This window comes from Nymphaea colorata, chromosome 1 (assembly GCF_008831285.2).
Source record: "Nymphaea colorata isolate Beijing-Zhang1983 chromosome 1, ASM883128v2, whole genome shotgun sequence".
Lineage (NCBI taxonomy): Eukaryota > Viridiplantae > Streptophyta > Magnoliopsida > Nymphaeales > Nymphaeaceae > Nymphaea > Nymphaea colorata.
The window spans coordinates 13,205,192-13,222,650 of NC_045138.2; the positions used below are offsets into that span (position 1 = coordinate 13,205,192).

Genomic DNA, 17,459 nt, shown 5'->3' on the forward strand with positions numbered 1-17,459 from the left:
CAGAGAAATCAAAATGAAGATAAGGAGAGTATTTGATCAATTAATTAAGATACTAAAACAAGATCATATTTTATGATAATCGTAAGTTTGAGTTCTGAGCAACTAACTAATACCCAATATAGTGAGTCAAAATTCTCACCACCATTGATAATTATCTTGATAATTACCTTTTGCATAGCCCCAGAAATTGACATGTGAAAACTTAACCCCAACCCAAATTGATTGAATGTAGAATTTCTGGGAGCCATAATCTAATGAACTAACTGGCCCTGAGCTGCATGAAAAGAGACAACGATTATTTGTTCCCGACACTTAATTGATATTTTTGAATATGTTCAAATTATTTATCGTCGAGATCAGATGGGCGATCTAGAGAGAGAATGAGAAATGCATGAAGCTGGATTATAGAAGAGAACAAGTAAAGTATCTCGAAAAGTAACTGTAGCTGCAGGGGCCATGCCCCCCGCTCAAGTTTTGAAATTTTTAAAAATCTATCTTTTAATTTTTCCAAAAATTTTAGTTAGGCCACAATAAAACTTTCTAAAAGATAAAGGTTTTTCCCTCTTGAAAGTTTTATTTAGTGGTTGTACGACCGTTCCCTCCCCCTCTCTAGAGATGAAATCCTGGCTCCGCGCCTGTAAATTGTGTTTAAGCTATTCCCAAGCCTAGGTAATGAAGCGTGTAATTTTAACACAATACCACTCTACAGTGTTCCATGAGGCATGGAGAGAGCAGTAAAGGCATGACGGCGTGACGCCTCAGTTCCATCATTTTATGGGAGGCTCCCATTTGTACTCGTGTTTTATTGATGTCTATCCAATCTCTATAAGTTGGAGTCTTGGAAAGGTTATGATATGGAGAAAACTGGAAAGAGGAAAGGCAAAACTGTTAAGGGAGATTAGCTATTCCAACTTCAAAACTAAAAGGACATTAATTTTTTTTTTTTGAAAAAAAAAGAGCATATTCGATAATAATACTAGAAAATTAGATTTTAAAGATGCAGTGAGCAGATTCAGTTGACCAATAACACACATGAGAAATTAAAGAAGAAATCATTGTATTGTTTGCCAGGAAAAGAAAGGCATATATTTAAGGCCGAGAGGTATTGTTTCTCACGTCTCAAGAAAATCTGTTGAAGCTTGAATTTGTTCATTTTCATACTTTCAGAGAAAAGGGATCCTTTCATCGTCTCAGTGCAGATTCACATATGCATACCCTTCATTTTAACATTTATTGGAGTAGGCACCAAGCCCATTTCGCTTGATGTCAAAATGCGGAGAAACGTGCATATTTGATTACCTACACACACACGCGCAAAAGGAATGCAAATGTAAGTTTTCAGTTTTGTCTATACATAAAGAATTCAAGTATAAATATGCACATACCCACCAATTTTTTGAAAAGAACGCTGCTTTTTTCGTGCCTGGGCCTAATCCAATATCAGGCTCAGTCCATGGCCTGCTCAACTCAACTACTTCTCTGCTGCTCGTCTTTTTGTTTCCCGCCGCGGAAAGTTCAGCATTGGTTCGCCTTGCTAATGAAAGAGTCATACCGTCCTTAGCCTAGACATGAGAGGGGTTGTACTTTACCTTTCAGAACGAAATCCCCCAATTTTGGGGGATCTGCAGAGTGTTCAATCAAAAGAATGAAATTTCTCCCTTGTTCCCTTTCCCTCGGAACAAGAGAAACAAAAGTCGACACAGAGACAAGTCATGCAGGTGACAAGTATATGCGGATAGATGGGGAAAAATATGTGGATCAAGCACATGCCAATTTCAATACCTCAAAATTTGTTGTCCCAATAAATTGAATTGAATTTTAGTGACTGTGGATGTTAGGGGAGCACAACAGCGGTTTTCCAGAGATGCTTCTTCCATCATGTTCCCTTCCTGCTGTTATTTGCTACAGAACAACTGTCACCTTGCTCTTTCGACCAGCTGTGGTCGGGCATGCGCACGAGTTGGCATACTCTTCCTTGCGGCTTTAAGATACGGTAGAGGGTCGCCGTATTTTGTATTCCGTATTTCTAAGCAATATGATGAAAATACTTTTCATACTGTTACCAGAACGATCTACAATGCCAAAACACAAAAATATATAATCACACAAACCCTGTTAGTAGTGGCAGAAGGAAGTCTTCTCCTTAAAATTAAACGGACTAACAGAAACGTCCAAGCTTGAGTTGCTTTGGCGTATGAATCCAAATAGCAGGTACGAACGAGTCTCCTCAAATGCAAAGGGTGGCTGTATGATTAACAGCATCATGCATTCCACGACCATTTAAATGTGTCATGCTGGTAAGACGGATTACAATGTTTCAGCTGTTCGGCAGAGGAGGAACATCGGCAACCCAGATCATTATCTGCATCAATGATAATAGGCATGAAGGGAGAAATAACAAAACGACATCATTTTGGTAAAAAGTAAAATCCATCGGTTTCGTAACTGAACCCTATCCATATATAAGCGTGTGCCCTTAATGTAATGGTAACAAGAGAGCATTCCCCGTGGCTGTACACCCTGAAGCCTCTCTCTCTCTCTCTCTCTCTCTTTACTTGTAGCCCAGCTGAACTTGGGATATCTTTCTTGTGCATGTCTTTTTGTCTCGTGTGTTCTTAATTTTGTGTCCTTTATTTGATCAACAATACGCAGGAAATCAAAGGCACGTTAATTCGTGATCACTTACACGCATGTTATGGAGGTATAGTTTTTCTTTTTTAAAGTAATTAAACGTGTGATCTAGATGCCAATTTGTGGCATAATATTTATAAGAGAAAATAAAATACAAGAGTGGAATTGATTCATAAGGCGGGGTGGAGTGGCCAGGTTGAAGAAATAGGAGAGACAGCAGCCGCATGAATAAATATGTGATGACCTTGTGAAGGGCAAAGCTCATAGGGAGCCCTGACAAATCATTTTACAGCCTAAATTACAGGATGGTCAGATACACAAGGAACGACTGTTTCCGTAAGCTCTGTTTGATGCACATGAGAATTTTATCCCGTTCCTACAGTTTTCTCCTGTTTTGTCAAACACGGTGGATTGTACCGTGTTTTTCATTGAATTTTTTTTTTTTTTTTAAAAAAAAAAAAAATCTCCTGCCAAAAAGTAAGATTTGTCTAGGTCTGATTTTTTCCACGATAATCTTTTCTTGAAAATTTTACCGTCCTGGACATCAAAGGTCACCTAAACTAATCGTCAAGTCAAATATATGTTAAACTCGCGGAGATCTAGTCGCATCATCGGGTGCGTCACCGCAGAGCAAATACAATGTGCAGAGCATGTTGTCAAGTATCAAACAATTTTTTTCTTTCAGGCCCCATGAATACTTGAATATGATCAGCAAATGATCATGAAACGACGCAGTTGACGAACTGAGAAAAAACCTCATTTGATGGACGATCGACTGTGAAGGTTGACCAAGTGGGTTGTGAGCTGTGATGGCGGCTACGTGTTGGTCTAAATGATCAGAGAACACGAGAGATCCAAATGATCGAGGAAATTGAGTAGGCACTCTCCCACTCGCAAGTTGAATGACCAGCGAGCGAGAGGCTCCAGCACACACACAGCTCGGAAATGTCTCATGGCAAGCTTGCCAAGTTCGCCACTTGGTCTTATTCATTTTGCTATTTCAAAAGCAAATGCACTCCTACAACCCCGTCTGATAATACCTAATTCTTTGAATCAATAGAAACGAAATTGATTGAGTTTTCTTAATGTTTTTGCATGCGACACACTAAATTGCAATAATGTTTGCATTCGACAAGCTAAATTGCAATAATTCATGGTGGATGAACTTATTGTGACTTCCTTTATGTTATTTTGACTTTTTTTAATCATATAAGTGAAATTAAGCCAGTTTGCAAAGTTTTTATGTTTAAAAGACAAGTTATCTATATAAAGTTAACATAAACCAGTCCGAGTTGACCCATCGAGTCACGAACAGCCGAGTCAAGTCCCAAGACACTGAGTTTTCAAACATTGATTCAGACTACATAATGGCCCAATCGTTCGGGGAAGTATTAAGCAATGACCCCGGTGAGTTACGCTTTCAACTTCAATGATGGAGGGACTGGTCTTAGTCGATGGAACTTTTAAATTGATTTTTTTTCTTGATCTTTATATGGGTTAATGTCGGACATAATTATTTTGTATTCATATACATACGTGGAAATGAATGATTATAAAATTTAGAAGATTTGAATTCGAAATTATTGGTAATGAATTAGATTTCCAATCCAATTATATTCTGAACATCTTGAAAAATATTTTTAAGATATGAATCATGTTAATTAGGTGCACTATGAATTTGACTTTGGGTTGAAATTAGTATTTCACTATTAAGCACACTCTGATGCACATTGCACGCGAATATTTGGATTGTTTTGGGAATGAGTTCAAATAGATTCAAGACATGTAAATATGTAATATTGCTTACAGGCATCATTAAAATATAAATTCACTCTTTCTTATCCAAACTTAAATTTAACATGAACTATAAAATTTGGTCCAAATTGGTACACGAGAAAAGAATGATCGCCCAACATAAATGTGGTCTGACGAAGGTCGGTTTGATTTTAATGGAATGCAAAGAGAAAGACAGGGAGTTACCTTTTGCAACTCAATTCAAACAGAGAATGTGCATCAGGTTTACGCAACTTCGACCGGCCACTCAAACTAGTGCCGATCTAAAAAAAAGGGAAAACTGACGATTATTCCAGAATCCACGTTCAGAATGACAAAGAAGCTATCAACGACTTCCACAAAGGTTTTCCACAATGGTAAGGGATAACGAAGCACAAAGCTAACTCAAAACATGGAACACAGAATAAGAATTATAGTGGATGCGTGAGCAAGACAAAGGCAAAGCGCACGAAATTCGAAAAGATCCTCCCGTCTGCAATAAGAACGAAAATCACTAACAAGGCAAAAGGGACTCCTCACGCATTGGTGTAAAAGCCCAAATTGGAATACTGCATTAGCATCACCATTATGATCATGATCCCTCGATCTCCCTCTCTCTCTCTCACTCTCTCCCCCCCCCCCCCCGAGGATGGTGGCGCACGTCCTTTTCTCCCTTACCTCAGCAACTGGTTAAACCCTCGTCCGCGACGGAAGGAGAGATGGAGTTGCGAGAATCATCCCACTCCTCGCCCAGCGGTGACTGCTCGACGCGTATGTCCTCAATCATCTTGACGACTTCGGCCATGGTGGGTCGAGCCTCCGGTTGCGACACCACGCAGGCCAAGGCGATCTGAAGCATGGCCACCAGCTCTTCCTCGATGTTCTTGTACCTTAGCAGTTCGGCATCGAACACCTCAGCCGTCCACTCCTCCCGGACGATGGACTGCACCCACTTGGGGAGGTCCACGACCGCCATCCCACCACCCTCCTGCTGCGGAGGAGGGGTCTTCTGGGCAGGGGCTCTTCCCGTCAGCAGCTCCAGCAGCAGCACCCCAAACGCGTACACGTCCGACTTCTGGGACAGCCTCTTGCTCTCGCTCTGCTCCGGCGCCTTGTACCCCCCAAGCCTGGCCGTCGCTTGAACGGGGTTCAGAAGCAGTGCCAACCCGAAATCCGACACGCAGGCGATCCCGTTCTTATCCAACAGGATGTTGGAAGACTTGACGTTGCCGTGGGGGATCCCCGCCGCCCCATACTCCTCATGGATGCGACCCAACCCACGAGCCGCTCCCAGCGCCAGGCTGATCCTCGTCGTCCAGTCCAACGGGGTTCTTCCTGGACCACGATTCCCTGTTTTCCCACATACAATCATGCACATCAAAACAGGCATCTTCCAAGGGATGGACGTCAATCAAACAACAGTCCACTGAAAACAAAAACCACCCCAAGAGACGGAGACGACCCAATTACCTAAATAGTAGAAAATTAGAGCAAATTCAGCGGTAGAGGCGGCGATCTAGGAAAAAATTAAACCAGTTTCCTACAGATTGTGATGTGCAATTATCAGAGGCGGGAGAAACTTGAAAACATCCAAGCACGAGAAGGGGTGTAGTTAGAAGAGATGAGAAAGAAAGAGGGAAGGTCGTGGGGATTTCTCTTCATGGCAGTCTAGATACGCAAGATTTAATACCATCAACAGCAAAAGAATAACGAACCAAAGGAAAGGGTGAGGCGTGCCATACCGTGCAAAAGAGAATAGAGAGTCCCATTGGGGAGGTAGTCGTAGATGAGAAGCTTCTCTTCTTTGGCGTAGTAGTAGGCCTTCAAGCGGACAATATTGGGATGGCGCATTCTCCCTATCATATCCATGTACTGCTCGAACTCCTTTCGGCCGGACGGTTGTGCCTCTTTGAGCCTCTTCACCGCCACCACTGAGCCATCCTCCAGAATGGCCTTGTACACGGTCCCAAGGCTCCCCTTCCCCAGCATCTCCGCCGACGCCCGCAGCAGGTCCTCTAGTTCGAAACGCTTCCTCCTCTCGAAGAACACCAGCTTGCTCCTCTCCGACTCTGCAACCTCCGAGGGGGACCGATCGTAGCCCTCACCGTTGAACGACTCTACACTCCTGAGGCCCTTCTCTGCCTTGATCTTCCTATTTTCTCTCTTGGAGTGGTACCTCCCGCAGTAGTAGGCCAAAAGCAGCACAACCAGCAAGAGCAATACGACCGCATCCCCCACCACGATGCCAACAATGGTTCCCGTGCTCAATCCGCCCCTGGACTTGGGCTTGGCCCCCGAGCCGGGCACTGAACTAGGATTCGAAGGCACGACGCTCTGCTGCGACGTCGTCGGCGAAGGCGCCGTGTTACTGAAAGAACAGTGCGGAAAGGGAGGGGCGCGCCCGCACAAGCCTGCGTTGCCGGAGAAGGAAGCCAACCCGAACCTGATTTCCAACGCCTCCGGTAGCTCCCCGTAGAACTCATTGTTGGAGAGGTTGAGCTCCTTGAGGTGGACCAATGTGGTGGAGAGGTCAGGGATGGGACCTCCTAGGACGTTGTTCTGCAACCTGAGCGTGATTAAGCGCGTGAGATTCAGCAACCCGCTCGGTATCCCGCCGCGAAGATTGTTGTTTGCGAGGTCAATCCGTAGTAAACGGGTTAGCAACGACACGTCGCCGGGGATCTCGCCGGAGAATTCGTTGCTTGAGAGGTATACGAGCTTGAGGTTGGCACACGCAAGGAGAGGGGCGAGGGAACCGTTCAGACGATTATTGTGTAGGTCGAGGTGGCGGAGTTGGTCCAGGGAACGAAGCGAGTCGACGGGGCCTCGGAGGTCGAGGGAAGGGAGGGACAGTGTCGTAACCCTCCCACCCCTGCATCCAACTCCCTCCCACCCGCCCGAGCAGGCATTCCCGCCGGTCCAGTTGAGCCTGAGGCTGCCGTGGGCGTCCGTCTGCCGCATGAAATCGAGAAGGCTGTCGGTGTCATTGTTCGCGGAGGAGACAATGGCCAGGAGAAGGAGAAACAAAAGCACGAGCGACAAGGGAGGAGGAGGTGCCATCAGTGTTCTGCCGGAGAAGGGCTTGGCTTCTTTTTCGTCAGAAATAGAAGAGATGAGGGAGGTGCCATGATGAGGGAGCATGCTGCTTCGAATCATTTTGCTCACCACACACTCTCTCTCTCCCTCTCTCTAAGACGCCTGGAACAATAATGTCTGGCTTCATTACTCCGTGTTTGTAGAGATGCTGCCTCTTCGCCGGCGTCTGCCGTCTCTCTTTATCTTTTTTTAAAGCTGTGGAGTGAGAAGGAAAGAACAGCGTCGTCCATCCATCAATGGTTGGTTGTCTGTTTCTCTTCGTTATCGCTTTCTCTGTAAAGCAAAAAAGCAGAGGGGAGAAGAAGCGGCTCGCTGCAATGATGAAGTGTCCAATTAAAGCCCGAAAGGTTTGGTGTAGTTTGCGGACGCCGGGCAACGCTGTCCGACATTCATGCTATAGGCCATAGTGATAGGGAAGGGAGGAAAAGAGCAGGTGCAGCACGTTTACCCATGAGTACGACAGTTTGAAGCTTTGAAAAATGCCAACCATAAAGGGCGGGAGGCGTGGTATACGAAGGGGGGACTCGACTCGAGAGTGGGGTATGACTGTCAGGCTCCCCTTCTTGTTTTGTATTTCAAATTCCAGACTTCCCATCAATCCCGGTTTAAAATGCAATTTAATGCGTTTCAAGTGCGACGGAGAACTCTGCAAGAAATCCGCAAATCGTAAAATATTCTTAAAATGATGTCCGTTTCAAATGCAAGAGGGAGAGCACATGGCCCTCTACCTAAATGCGGCAAGTTGCAGGCGCGGGAGCCTTTTTTTCCCCCCTTTTTACGAGTTGTTGGCCTCAATCAACTGAAGCTTGATAGAGCGTGATGGATTGGTGGTCTTTACGGCACACTCGATTTACAGCACATTCCAAAGTCGGGCGAGCAAAATACATGGAGGAGTATAAAAACAAACAAAGGTGGCCGTTCCGCGAATGCCGGCCGTCTAATGATAAACAGCACCTTTTCCTAGACTGTTTTCGTAAAAAATGCTCACTATCTATACAGGAACTGAGCAGCTTTGGCCTGAGATTGAGAGGTTGTTTGATTAGTCGTCTCCTAGATGTTACTGCTAAGCAGCGTTTAGATTACTAAACTTAGTTTAAAATCCAAACCAAAGAAAAAACTGCACTGACCCATTCGCTGACTTTAACTTGCAATTTACGATACCAATCCAAGGATACGTGACTCCCTTTAACAAAAGGCAACACCTTTCCTGGATTCTCAATCGAGTGCAGCATGTCACGCGGGAGGACGATGAGGTCCCTCCCACCCTCGCCCCGTCGGGGACTCTGAGTGCATTTGTACTGCTCTGCTCTCGACCGACGAGCAAGAACCTTCCCTCTCACTCACATTGAAACAAAGTAAATAAGAACAAAACAAACAAGAAAAGGAAAGATATTCCCGCGTCTCCACAAAAAGGAGGGAAGCGAGGGGGAATCTCGTGCGGCGGTGCCTCCTTCTCTCCGCAAGATACAAAAGAGAGATAACAGGATCCTCGGAGCGAAAGCCACGAAACCGGAGAGAGGTCTTGAGTCATGGCAGACTGATCGCTTCAAAGCAGCTAGCTCAGGCAGAGTCGCACAGCTTTTTTATTATCAGGCCCTATTGCTCTCGGCCGGCGTCTATGCGGAATCAGACGTGCAGGAAGACAGGGCTTACAACCATTTTATTAAAAGATATGCTAAACATTAGTATGCATCACTCAGAGATTGCACAAAAAAGAGAAAAATTACATAGAGGTTAGCATAACAATGGTATCAAATCTAGTTGATTGGTAGAATGCCAAGCCTGTCACTAACAGCATTGATATTGACACAGTAAGGTTGCAAAACACCTCTACCTTCAAGAGCTCTTTGAAGTCATCACAGCTAAGTCCTGTTGTTAGAAACAATGGAGTTCTTTGTGTCATTTTTGTCAACCAAAGGTTGCAAAATATCTTCAAGAAGATAAGTTTCATTTTTGTCCTTTGCTGCAGGAAAAGATTTCACACACAGCTTGCTTTCAGCACTGTTTACCAACCGAATGCCGAAGGCGACTACTTACTCTCTCTGCCCCTTCTTCTTACTGGATGGTGGATACCAACTGGAGGCAGACATCAGCTTGAAGGGTAGGCGTCTATTAGGTGGTGCTTTCAGAAAAAAATCAACAATTTAAGCGCCCTTGGTCAAAGGATAGGTGCGCCTGCCTTTCAAGTCAATTGGCGGCAAGCTCCCCCCATGCACTCTAGGCTGGTTATGGAACGGACATGACGCCGCGTTAGGGCTAAGATGGATCTGCTGTGTAAAGATGATCCGAGTTAGCAAGATCCGTAAAGAGAGAGCGGAGAGACCAACCCATCCCTCCTTTTCTTTTCAGTCCGTTTCTCGTCCGACACAGAAGCATCAGCCATTTAATAAATTAAGCACAATTCGAGAATCTAGAGCAGCGGCTTCCTATGTTTGGTTAGATTAAGTCTTTCCAAGCAAATGAGCGAGTTCCAAAGCACCTTTAGAATCATGATGTTTTTAAGCTATTTGACTATGTAAATGGTCGATGTTTATTTATGGAGAAGAATCAGTCCTGAAATGTTTTTCTCTTATTTCCTGGAATTGCAAACATTAGTCATTTCTCATGGACATCAGCTATTTCAGACCTCAAGAGTTGAATTTTCTTCTAATCACAATAACTTTGCAAAAAGTTAGGCCTACCTAATGAACCATCTCTGGACCTACGCGCAGCAATCTGTTCTCATCAGCAAAAAAGGTTAATATGCTCCACCAAAGTGATCGATAGAAGCACACTAGCCTTGCCAGAGAGAGTTCTCACTCGGAACTACAATTTTTTTAACACGCACACATCAAGGAAGGCGAACAAAGAGTATATTTACCACCTGAAACTGAATACCGTTCCATTTAAGTTTTTATTAGCAAAATGATTTAAGAGAGATTTGGAGCAACTTCTCGAGCAGAATGCCACCAATTACAAGCTTTTTACATCGTTGACAGAAAACTGCCCACTTTAAGGGCCACACCATCCGTACTCCTTGAGCAAGTCACCGGCGTCTGACTCGAGCTGTTAACCGTACAGCAAGGTAAATGCCTTCGATGGACATGTGTTAGGTACATACAAAGAATGGGCGTTCGGCTATGTACAAATTACAGGTATTGCAGAGGAGACAACTTCAAGATGGATCAAGGTTGCCGCCGCTCCTAAAACAATAACCAACTTTTGTTTATATATATATGGATCAAGGAGTGGGGATGAACCCATCGTCCGATGCATGTGTCCGATCTTATCTCGTCCAAGCTACCCTCGTTCTGGGTGCTGACAAGGGCAGCAGCAACCAATACCAAGATAATCTCGTCTATCATAACCTGATGGATGACATGGACACGAGTCTCCAGTTACAGATTTTCCTGAACCATCTTCGATTCCATTTCCATCCATGCGGACTTCCACAGGTTCTGCCACAAACGGTACTGAAAAAGGCATCTTCACAGCAACAACTGATTTACGACTCTGCATCAAAATAGCGATCATAAATTGAGAGCTGGTCAAGTGCATCAAAATTTGCCTTTAAACCAACGAACTGGCTTCCCAGCTGTGCACAGCCAGCATCTGGCCATCTGCAACCTTCAGGAGTCCTGAATGGGCATAAATTTTCACATGCCTGCTTGAAAAAATCGATAGCTGAATCCTTGTCATCCATAATTGACCCAGCGACAGAGAGATCAATAGAAGTCTCGGTCAGCTTCTCGCTACCATCTGATTCTTTTGGGGATGAGCGGATGGCTCTTTGCCTTACTTCCCGCTCAAGGCTTGCCATGCTCAATGTACAGTCACCATTGCTTGAGAACTGCACCTTGCATCCAAGAGATTGCATTGCCCGCTTTATGGCAAGATTCTCCCTGCAGATCTGCGCTGTATAATTCATTGCTGAGCTCCTGAGCTGTTTTTCCTTCATCAATTCTGTTGTCAGTGCTTCCATGTTCAGTGTGACACCTTTTGCCTTCTCTTCCGCCTGTTCTTTGGCCTGCACAATCCAAAAGACATGATTATAACACATTCTCAACGCAAAGAACTGCCCGACTTTTTTCTACTGATTTTACACCTCCAATATGTAAGGAAATTATGATTGATACCAAAACCAACAGACTGAGCACTATAGCAGTACAAGTCATGCTCTTGAAATGCCTAATTCTTGCACTGAGACAGTGTGGAACCGAATAAACAGTCCCATGCAAGAAGATCTGCCAGTCCTACACAAAGCTTGATCCAGTTCAACGGGAGAAACTTTCTTTAGAACAAGCCAATATAAAATGGCTCAAACTTCAACACCCATGTTCTGTTAAATTTTCATTCAAATAGGACCTCGTGTTTGTCGCCCTACTCAAGTAAGTTTGAGGAAAACGTGATTGAATCTCATAAACAGCCTACTAAGGAAATGTCTTGTGAAGGTCTAGCTGTCAAATGAAACCAATAAAGACGGGATTAAGAAGAAACTCAAGCTTCCAGGCAACTCGGAACAACATGAAGGATACCTTTTGAATTTGTGTAAATCTCTGTGCCATGTTGCGGTAATGAGCGTCAATTTCCCCAGCCTGTGATTCTTGTGGACATGCCCAACGCAAATGAAACTGTGGCCAAAGAGTAGGAGCTAATGCTGCTGCAGGGGGCAATAGCGGGCCGTCATTCCCCATTCTATCATAGAAGAGATTATAATGTGCATGAAAGCATCCTTCGGACATGCGTAAATCTTTTAAATAAACCCACATGCATCCACTGGCATCAACAACTCCAGATTGTTGTCGTTCCTTCTCACTGTCACATACCACAATAAAATCAGACTTTGGATTACGCAATAAATTATGAATCGTCCATTTTAGGTACAATAATATTTCACATAAAGGGAATATCTCGCCAAACTAACATCATCCACCCATATAGCGCTTGTACCACACCCCCATTCCTAATAGAAACAGTCTCCTACTAATAAATATTCTTAGAGAAGGTCAAATCTAAAATATGTTGGAATAAAATAAAAAACATTGTTCCTCTAAGAATGCTTTCCCAGAATTGGAAGCTGAACAGGAAACAGGAAAAATTTGAAAACATTTGAGTGTGTGTGACAAAAATATGGCTTCATAAACGATGATGAAGTCTGTCAAGACAAAAGAACACAAAATCATACATTGGCAAACAAACATGGAAACATACACTGCAACTCTTTCAAAAAACTGCAACTCTTTAGTGTACTGATCCTTTTGCTAAAAAGTTAAAAATATACTTTGGAATGTTTGTCCACCAATATATCATTGTATATTTATTTCTATTATTGCAACAATGTCATGCACCGACTTATTTGACTTCCATAGATACTGAACAGTCTATAATAAAAACACAGAATCATAGATGACATGTTGATAAAGCTCCACTGAAGATCCATGTGTCTTCTAAATTACAAGCGTCCTTTAAATTACAAACACATTTTAAATATTGTGCCCCAATAATGTGTTGAATCCATGCAGGCTGACCATAAAAAAGAGAACATGTGTGGCCCTTAAGAACCATACTCTATTAAAAACATACAAACAGAAACAACTAACTACTGCACCAATGCAAAAAATGTAATAAGGAGAAAACATGAAGCTTCTGAAAAAGTTTATTTACTGAAAGAAAATCACCTGTTGCACAAAAAGTTTCCAAAACGACAGGAAAGCATGCAATCGAGGAAATCAACTAGGAAAACCTGATCCACATAGTACACAAAAAACAGTAAGTTAATCCTGGAAAATGAAAAAAGGAAAGATATGCAGTGAAAGTTAGGAAAGCAACACAATTAAGGTTAATAGATCAACCAAACTACTTACCAATGAGAATTCAAAAGCACAAGGGTACATTCGAAGCAACTGGGATATACAATCAATCCACTGCAAGATCATACAGATTCATCAAAGAAATAAAAAGTACCCACTTACAAATAAGCTCAAATTGTATAAACATCCCCATTCACCATGGAAGGAAAGAAAGGCGGGAGCAAGAACAAATCTACTCGCTACATCCATAGTCTTTTGCCACACGAATGCTCCACATACTCTTCTGCACCCATTTCCGTGTGCAGTTCTTATTCAAGAATTTCACAAAGCAGCCACATCTTACATCCCAGTTGACAAATATCAACACTAATTTGAAGGTGTCAAGTAACAGGGCCATTATCATTGAGTGAACTCTTGTAACTTAGTTATTATCTCTATAAGTATATTGGCCATATGTAGGAAAAGTCTTGTATTTTTCAGCTTAAGTTTTTCTGATCACACTTGTACTGTCCGGCTATATCTATGCCACACAGCCTGCTTACAGATGAAGTGACTAGAATCAAATCAAGTGTACAATAAGTGACCAAAACAATACGTAAATGCAGGGCCTGCCACATCACAGGGAGGTCAGTAACACCACTGAATAATAGCATGTCTCATAATTCATAAACCATGAAAGTTCCTTCAGCTGCCAACTGGACGGGTAACGTTGTATTTTCGACAAAAAAATTACCTGCAAGAATATTGGAGAATAGTTGCTTGATATCTGTGCTTGTGATGAGCCAGCAACTGAAGAGGTGAGTTGCGATCCAGAAGGTCCTCGGCCAGGCGAAGAAGATATGTTTCCACCTGAGGATTGTCGGGACAATTCATTCATGCCACTAGTCCCAAGAGCAGTAGGCATCCCCATCCGATCTGAAAAGGGATGTCCAAATGCAAGCCAATCTTTTTCTACAAGTGCCTGCGACAAAGATAGAACATAGAAATATGAATTTCACATCACAAAGAATAGGACTTCTCAATTTTCGGTAGCTGAAAGTGATTGCACGTTCAGCAATTGTACTGTTATCACTGTTTATGATAACCCACTTCTAAATCTGAATCAAACATTTCTGTTCGAACAGAACTTTTTACCATAAGATAGATATGCAATATGGAACATGGTTTTTCAGGTTGTCTTATACGTGTGTAAGCAAGAGTCATATAATTGATTCTGTTCTCCAAGTTCCACCAGATAAACACAAAAATTTGTAATTCCATACATGATACATGTGTAAGCAAGAGCTTTATAATCTTTTCTCCAACTTCCACTATAGGTAACAGAGAGCAGATTTTTACAGTTTGTTATAGAACATGTAACAACAAATTGGAACTACTATCATTCCATTCAACAACCAATCTAGTGACAGGACTTTCTCCCTCTTTCTCTCATCCTCTCTCTCAATGTTTATTGGCTCAGCCCGGCCACCTACCAGGTCAATCCAGTAGGGGCATTTGGTTATATCTAAAACTCAAAATGGTACTCCCAAAACTCTTTTGGCTCAGTACAGTCATGGGTCAAACAAGCCTTCGGCAAGTATGGTTGAGTAAACTAAGGCAACTTTCGTGGTGACTTGGATGCTTGTAACAAGCCACAGCTCATGTTTGAACCAGGGAGACACATGCATCACAAGCTGGGAGATATGTGTAGCTAACAGACTTCTAGGAAAAAATTTAAGGTAATAGGGAAAAAATTTAAGTCAATAGGTACGGCACTTTTATGAAGTGGCAAGAATACCATAAAAGGAAATGAGAGAAAGATTTTCTTTCTTTCTTACTCAGTTGACATCATTAAATAGTTGACATAATCCAATATGTGTTTGTGTGTATAACAAAATTTAATACTGAGGAAACTGTAAGATTTTGAGATATTACGCCAAACCGCTGGATTGAATCCTTTGTAGATGCGAGAAGAGAAGAAGAGGAGGTGACTGCATGTGCAATAGAGAGAAGAAAAGAGGGCAGCAACCGTGGCCCTTCCTCATTGTCATTAATATAACCTAATGTATGCTACAAGTAAATACAGAAAACAACAAGTATTTACAAGTATGCACCGCCCATTATGTTTGGGTATATGGGCAAGATGGATCGGGTCTGTACAACTATCAATAGGGTGCCGCACACGTTGTGCAAGAGGTTTGATCATGCACAACTTGTTCTTCAATTCCCAGAAATTGTGCCCTGTGAGCCCCTTGGTAAAAAGATCAGCCACTTGTTGAGACGTGGCTATATAAGTAGGAACAATCTCCGTTTCCTCGACCTTTTGACGAATGAAGTGTTGATCAATCTCTATATGCTTAGTGCGATTATGTAGAACAGGATTGAAAGCAATCTTGATCGCACTTTGTTTGTCACAGAATAAAGATGACTGAGCAATGGGAATGGAGAGTTCCCCAAGCAGATGACGTAACCATGAGGCTTCAGCTGTGCCTGCAGTCATTGCCCTACATTCTGCCTCAGTGCTGGATCTGACAACTGCACGTTGTTTCCTGCTACTCCAACAAATAAGATTAGAATCAAGAAAGAGACAATAACCTGAAACTGATCGTCTATCGTCACCTGCCCAATCTGCATCAGTGTAGGTGGAAATGTTATGTCCATTCAAAATAGTTGACTGTCTTGTGTAAACGAGTCCATCCCCAAAAGTAGCCTTAAGGTAACGCAAAATGCGTTTGGTAGCATCCATATGCCCTTATGTGGGTGCATGCATAAACTGAGATACTTGATTCACTATGTCTAGACGTGTAAAGGTGAGATATTGTAGCATGTCAACTATACTCCGATAGAAACTAGGATTTGAGTATGCATCACTCCCATCAAAGGCATTCAATTTTGTGTTGAGAACACTAGGACTACTTATGGGTTTGCAATTTGTCATACCTGCTCTATCCAGAATATCAAGAGTATATTTATGCTGCGTAAGAGTTAATGTGTCACCTTTTCTGACAAACTCAACACCCAAGAAATACCGTAGTTCGCCGAGATCCTTCATATTGAATTCTTGTTTCAATACCTCCTTAACATGAGATACAAGACATGAAGAATTTCCAGTAAGAACTATGTCATCTACATATATCAGTAGCTAAGTAGAAACTTCACCCGCATGATATATGAATAAGGAATGATCAAGTGAACTTCGGAGAAAACCAGCCTGCTGTATATGAAAAGAAAATCTATCAAACCATGAGTGAGATGCTTGCTTAAGCCCATACAACGATTTTTGTAATTTGCACACCCACTGAGTTGGATCATTGGTAGCATAACCTGGGGGGTGTTCCATGTATACCTCTTCCTTTAGAAAGCCATGAAGGAAAACATTTTTAACATTCAACTGATATAAAGTTCATCTATGTGAGACTGCAAGAGAGATGATAACACGAATCGTTTCCATCTTGATGACTGGACTGAAAGTCTCATTGTAATCTTCCTCACACTGTTGAGTGAAGCCTCGAGCCACAAGACGAGCCTTATATCTATCAAATGCTGCCATTGAGTTTGTACTTGAGTCTGTAAACCCATTTTGAGCCCACTACATTCTTACCATCTGGACAAGAAACAATCTCCCAAGTTTGACATTCACCCAAGGCAGTCATTTCTTCGTTCATGGCCTCCACCCAATATTTGCTTTTGCATGCATGTTCATAGCATTTTGGCTCCACCTTTTTGCTCAATTCTGTCATAAAAAGCTGAAAATCCAAAGAGTAACTATCATAACTTACCCATCTATCAATAGGGTGCAGCACACGTTCCGATCTACGTGGATAAGCAGTGACAGTTTCTAGAGCAGTTGTTGGAACTGATCGTCGAATATACACTACTCCTGAGAACCGAGTAGGTGAAGACATGTTGTTGGTCTGAGTAGATGAAGCTGTGCTGTCCAACTGAGTATTTGTGGTTGTCTCGAACTCATCAATAATTCTGTCACTTTGTGCATGGAATGTATCAGCCCCTTGGCCTAATATTTCTGCATTCAGCCATGAATCATATACATCATCTCTTACATTAAGTGTTGTTTGTGGCTCCTTTAAATCCTTCAACCTAAGCTCATCAAAAACAACATGTCGTGAAATATACACGCGCCCAGTCTTTGGATTGTAACATCTATAGCCCTTATAATTTTCTACATAACCC

At 42.6% G+C, this 17,459-nt stretch overlaps 2 protein-coding genes across 3 annotated transcripts in view; both read right to left on the minus strand.

Moving 5' to 3' along the window:
- Nucleotides 1–4,805: 4,805 nt before the first annotated feature.
- LOC116246062 (leucine-rich repeat receptor-like protein kinase PXC1) lies at nt 4,806–8,043 on the minus strand. Its single transcript, XM_031617751.2, has 2 exons — nt 6,147–8,043; nt 4,806–5,754 (listed from the first exon to the last, which is right to left on the minus strand). The coding sequence occupies exons 1-2, from the start codon at nt 7,558–7,560 to the stop codon at nt 5,084–5,086; spliced, it is 2,085 nt and encodes a 694-aa protein (XP_031473611.1). The 5' UTR covers nt 7,561–8,043; the 3' UTR covers nt 4,806–5,083.
- A 2,304-nt stretch (nt 8,044–10,347) lies between these two features.
- The window catches only part of LOC116253492 (phosphatidylinositol-3-phosphatase myotubularin-1-like), a 34,058-nt gene continuing 26,946 nt past the window's right edge, over nt 10,348–17,459 (minus strand). For both annotated transcript variants that reach the window (XM_031628437.2, XM_031628355.2), the window contains 5 exons: nt 14,023–14,250; nt 13,344–13,403; nt 13,158–13,222; nt 12,015–12,294; nt 10,348–11,506 (listed from right to left, as the gene is read on the minus strand). In XM_031628437.2, the coding sequence (XP_031484297.1) occupies nt 10,985–11,506; nt 12,015–12,294; nt 13,158–13,222; nt 13,344–13,403; nt 14,023–14,250 (1,155 nt within the window). In that variant the 3' untranslated portion in view covers nt 10,348–10,984. The remainder of the gene's footprint in view (nt 11,507–12,014; nt 12,295–13,157; nt 13,223–13,343; nt 13,404–14,022; nt 14,251–17,459) is intronic.

Coding starts and splice junctions, on each gene's coding strand:
- LOC116246062 (XM_031617751.2), bottom strand. CDS start 7,560: ATGATTCGAAGCAGCATGCTCCCTCATCATGGCACCTCCCTCATCTCT. Junction 5,755..6,146: donor TCTCTATTCTCTTTTGCACG/GTATGGCACGCC, acceptor GTGGGAAAACAG/GGAATCGTGGTCCAGGAAGA.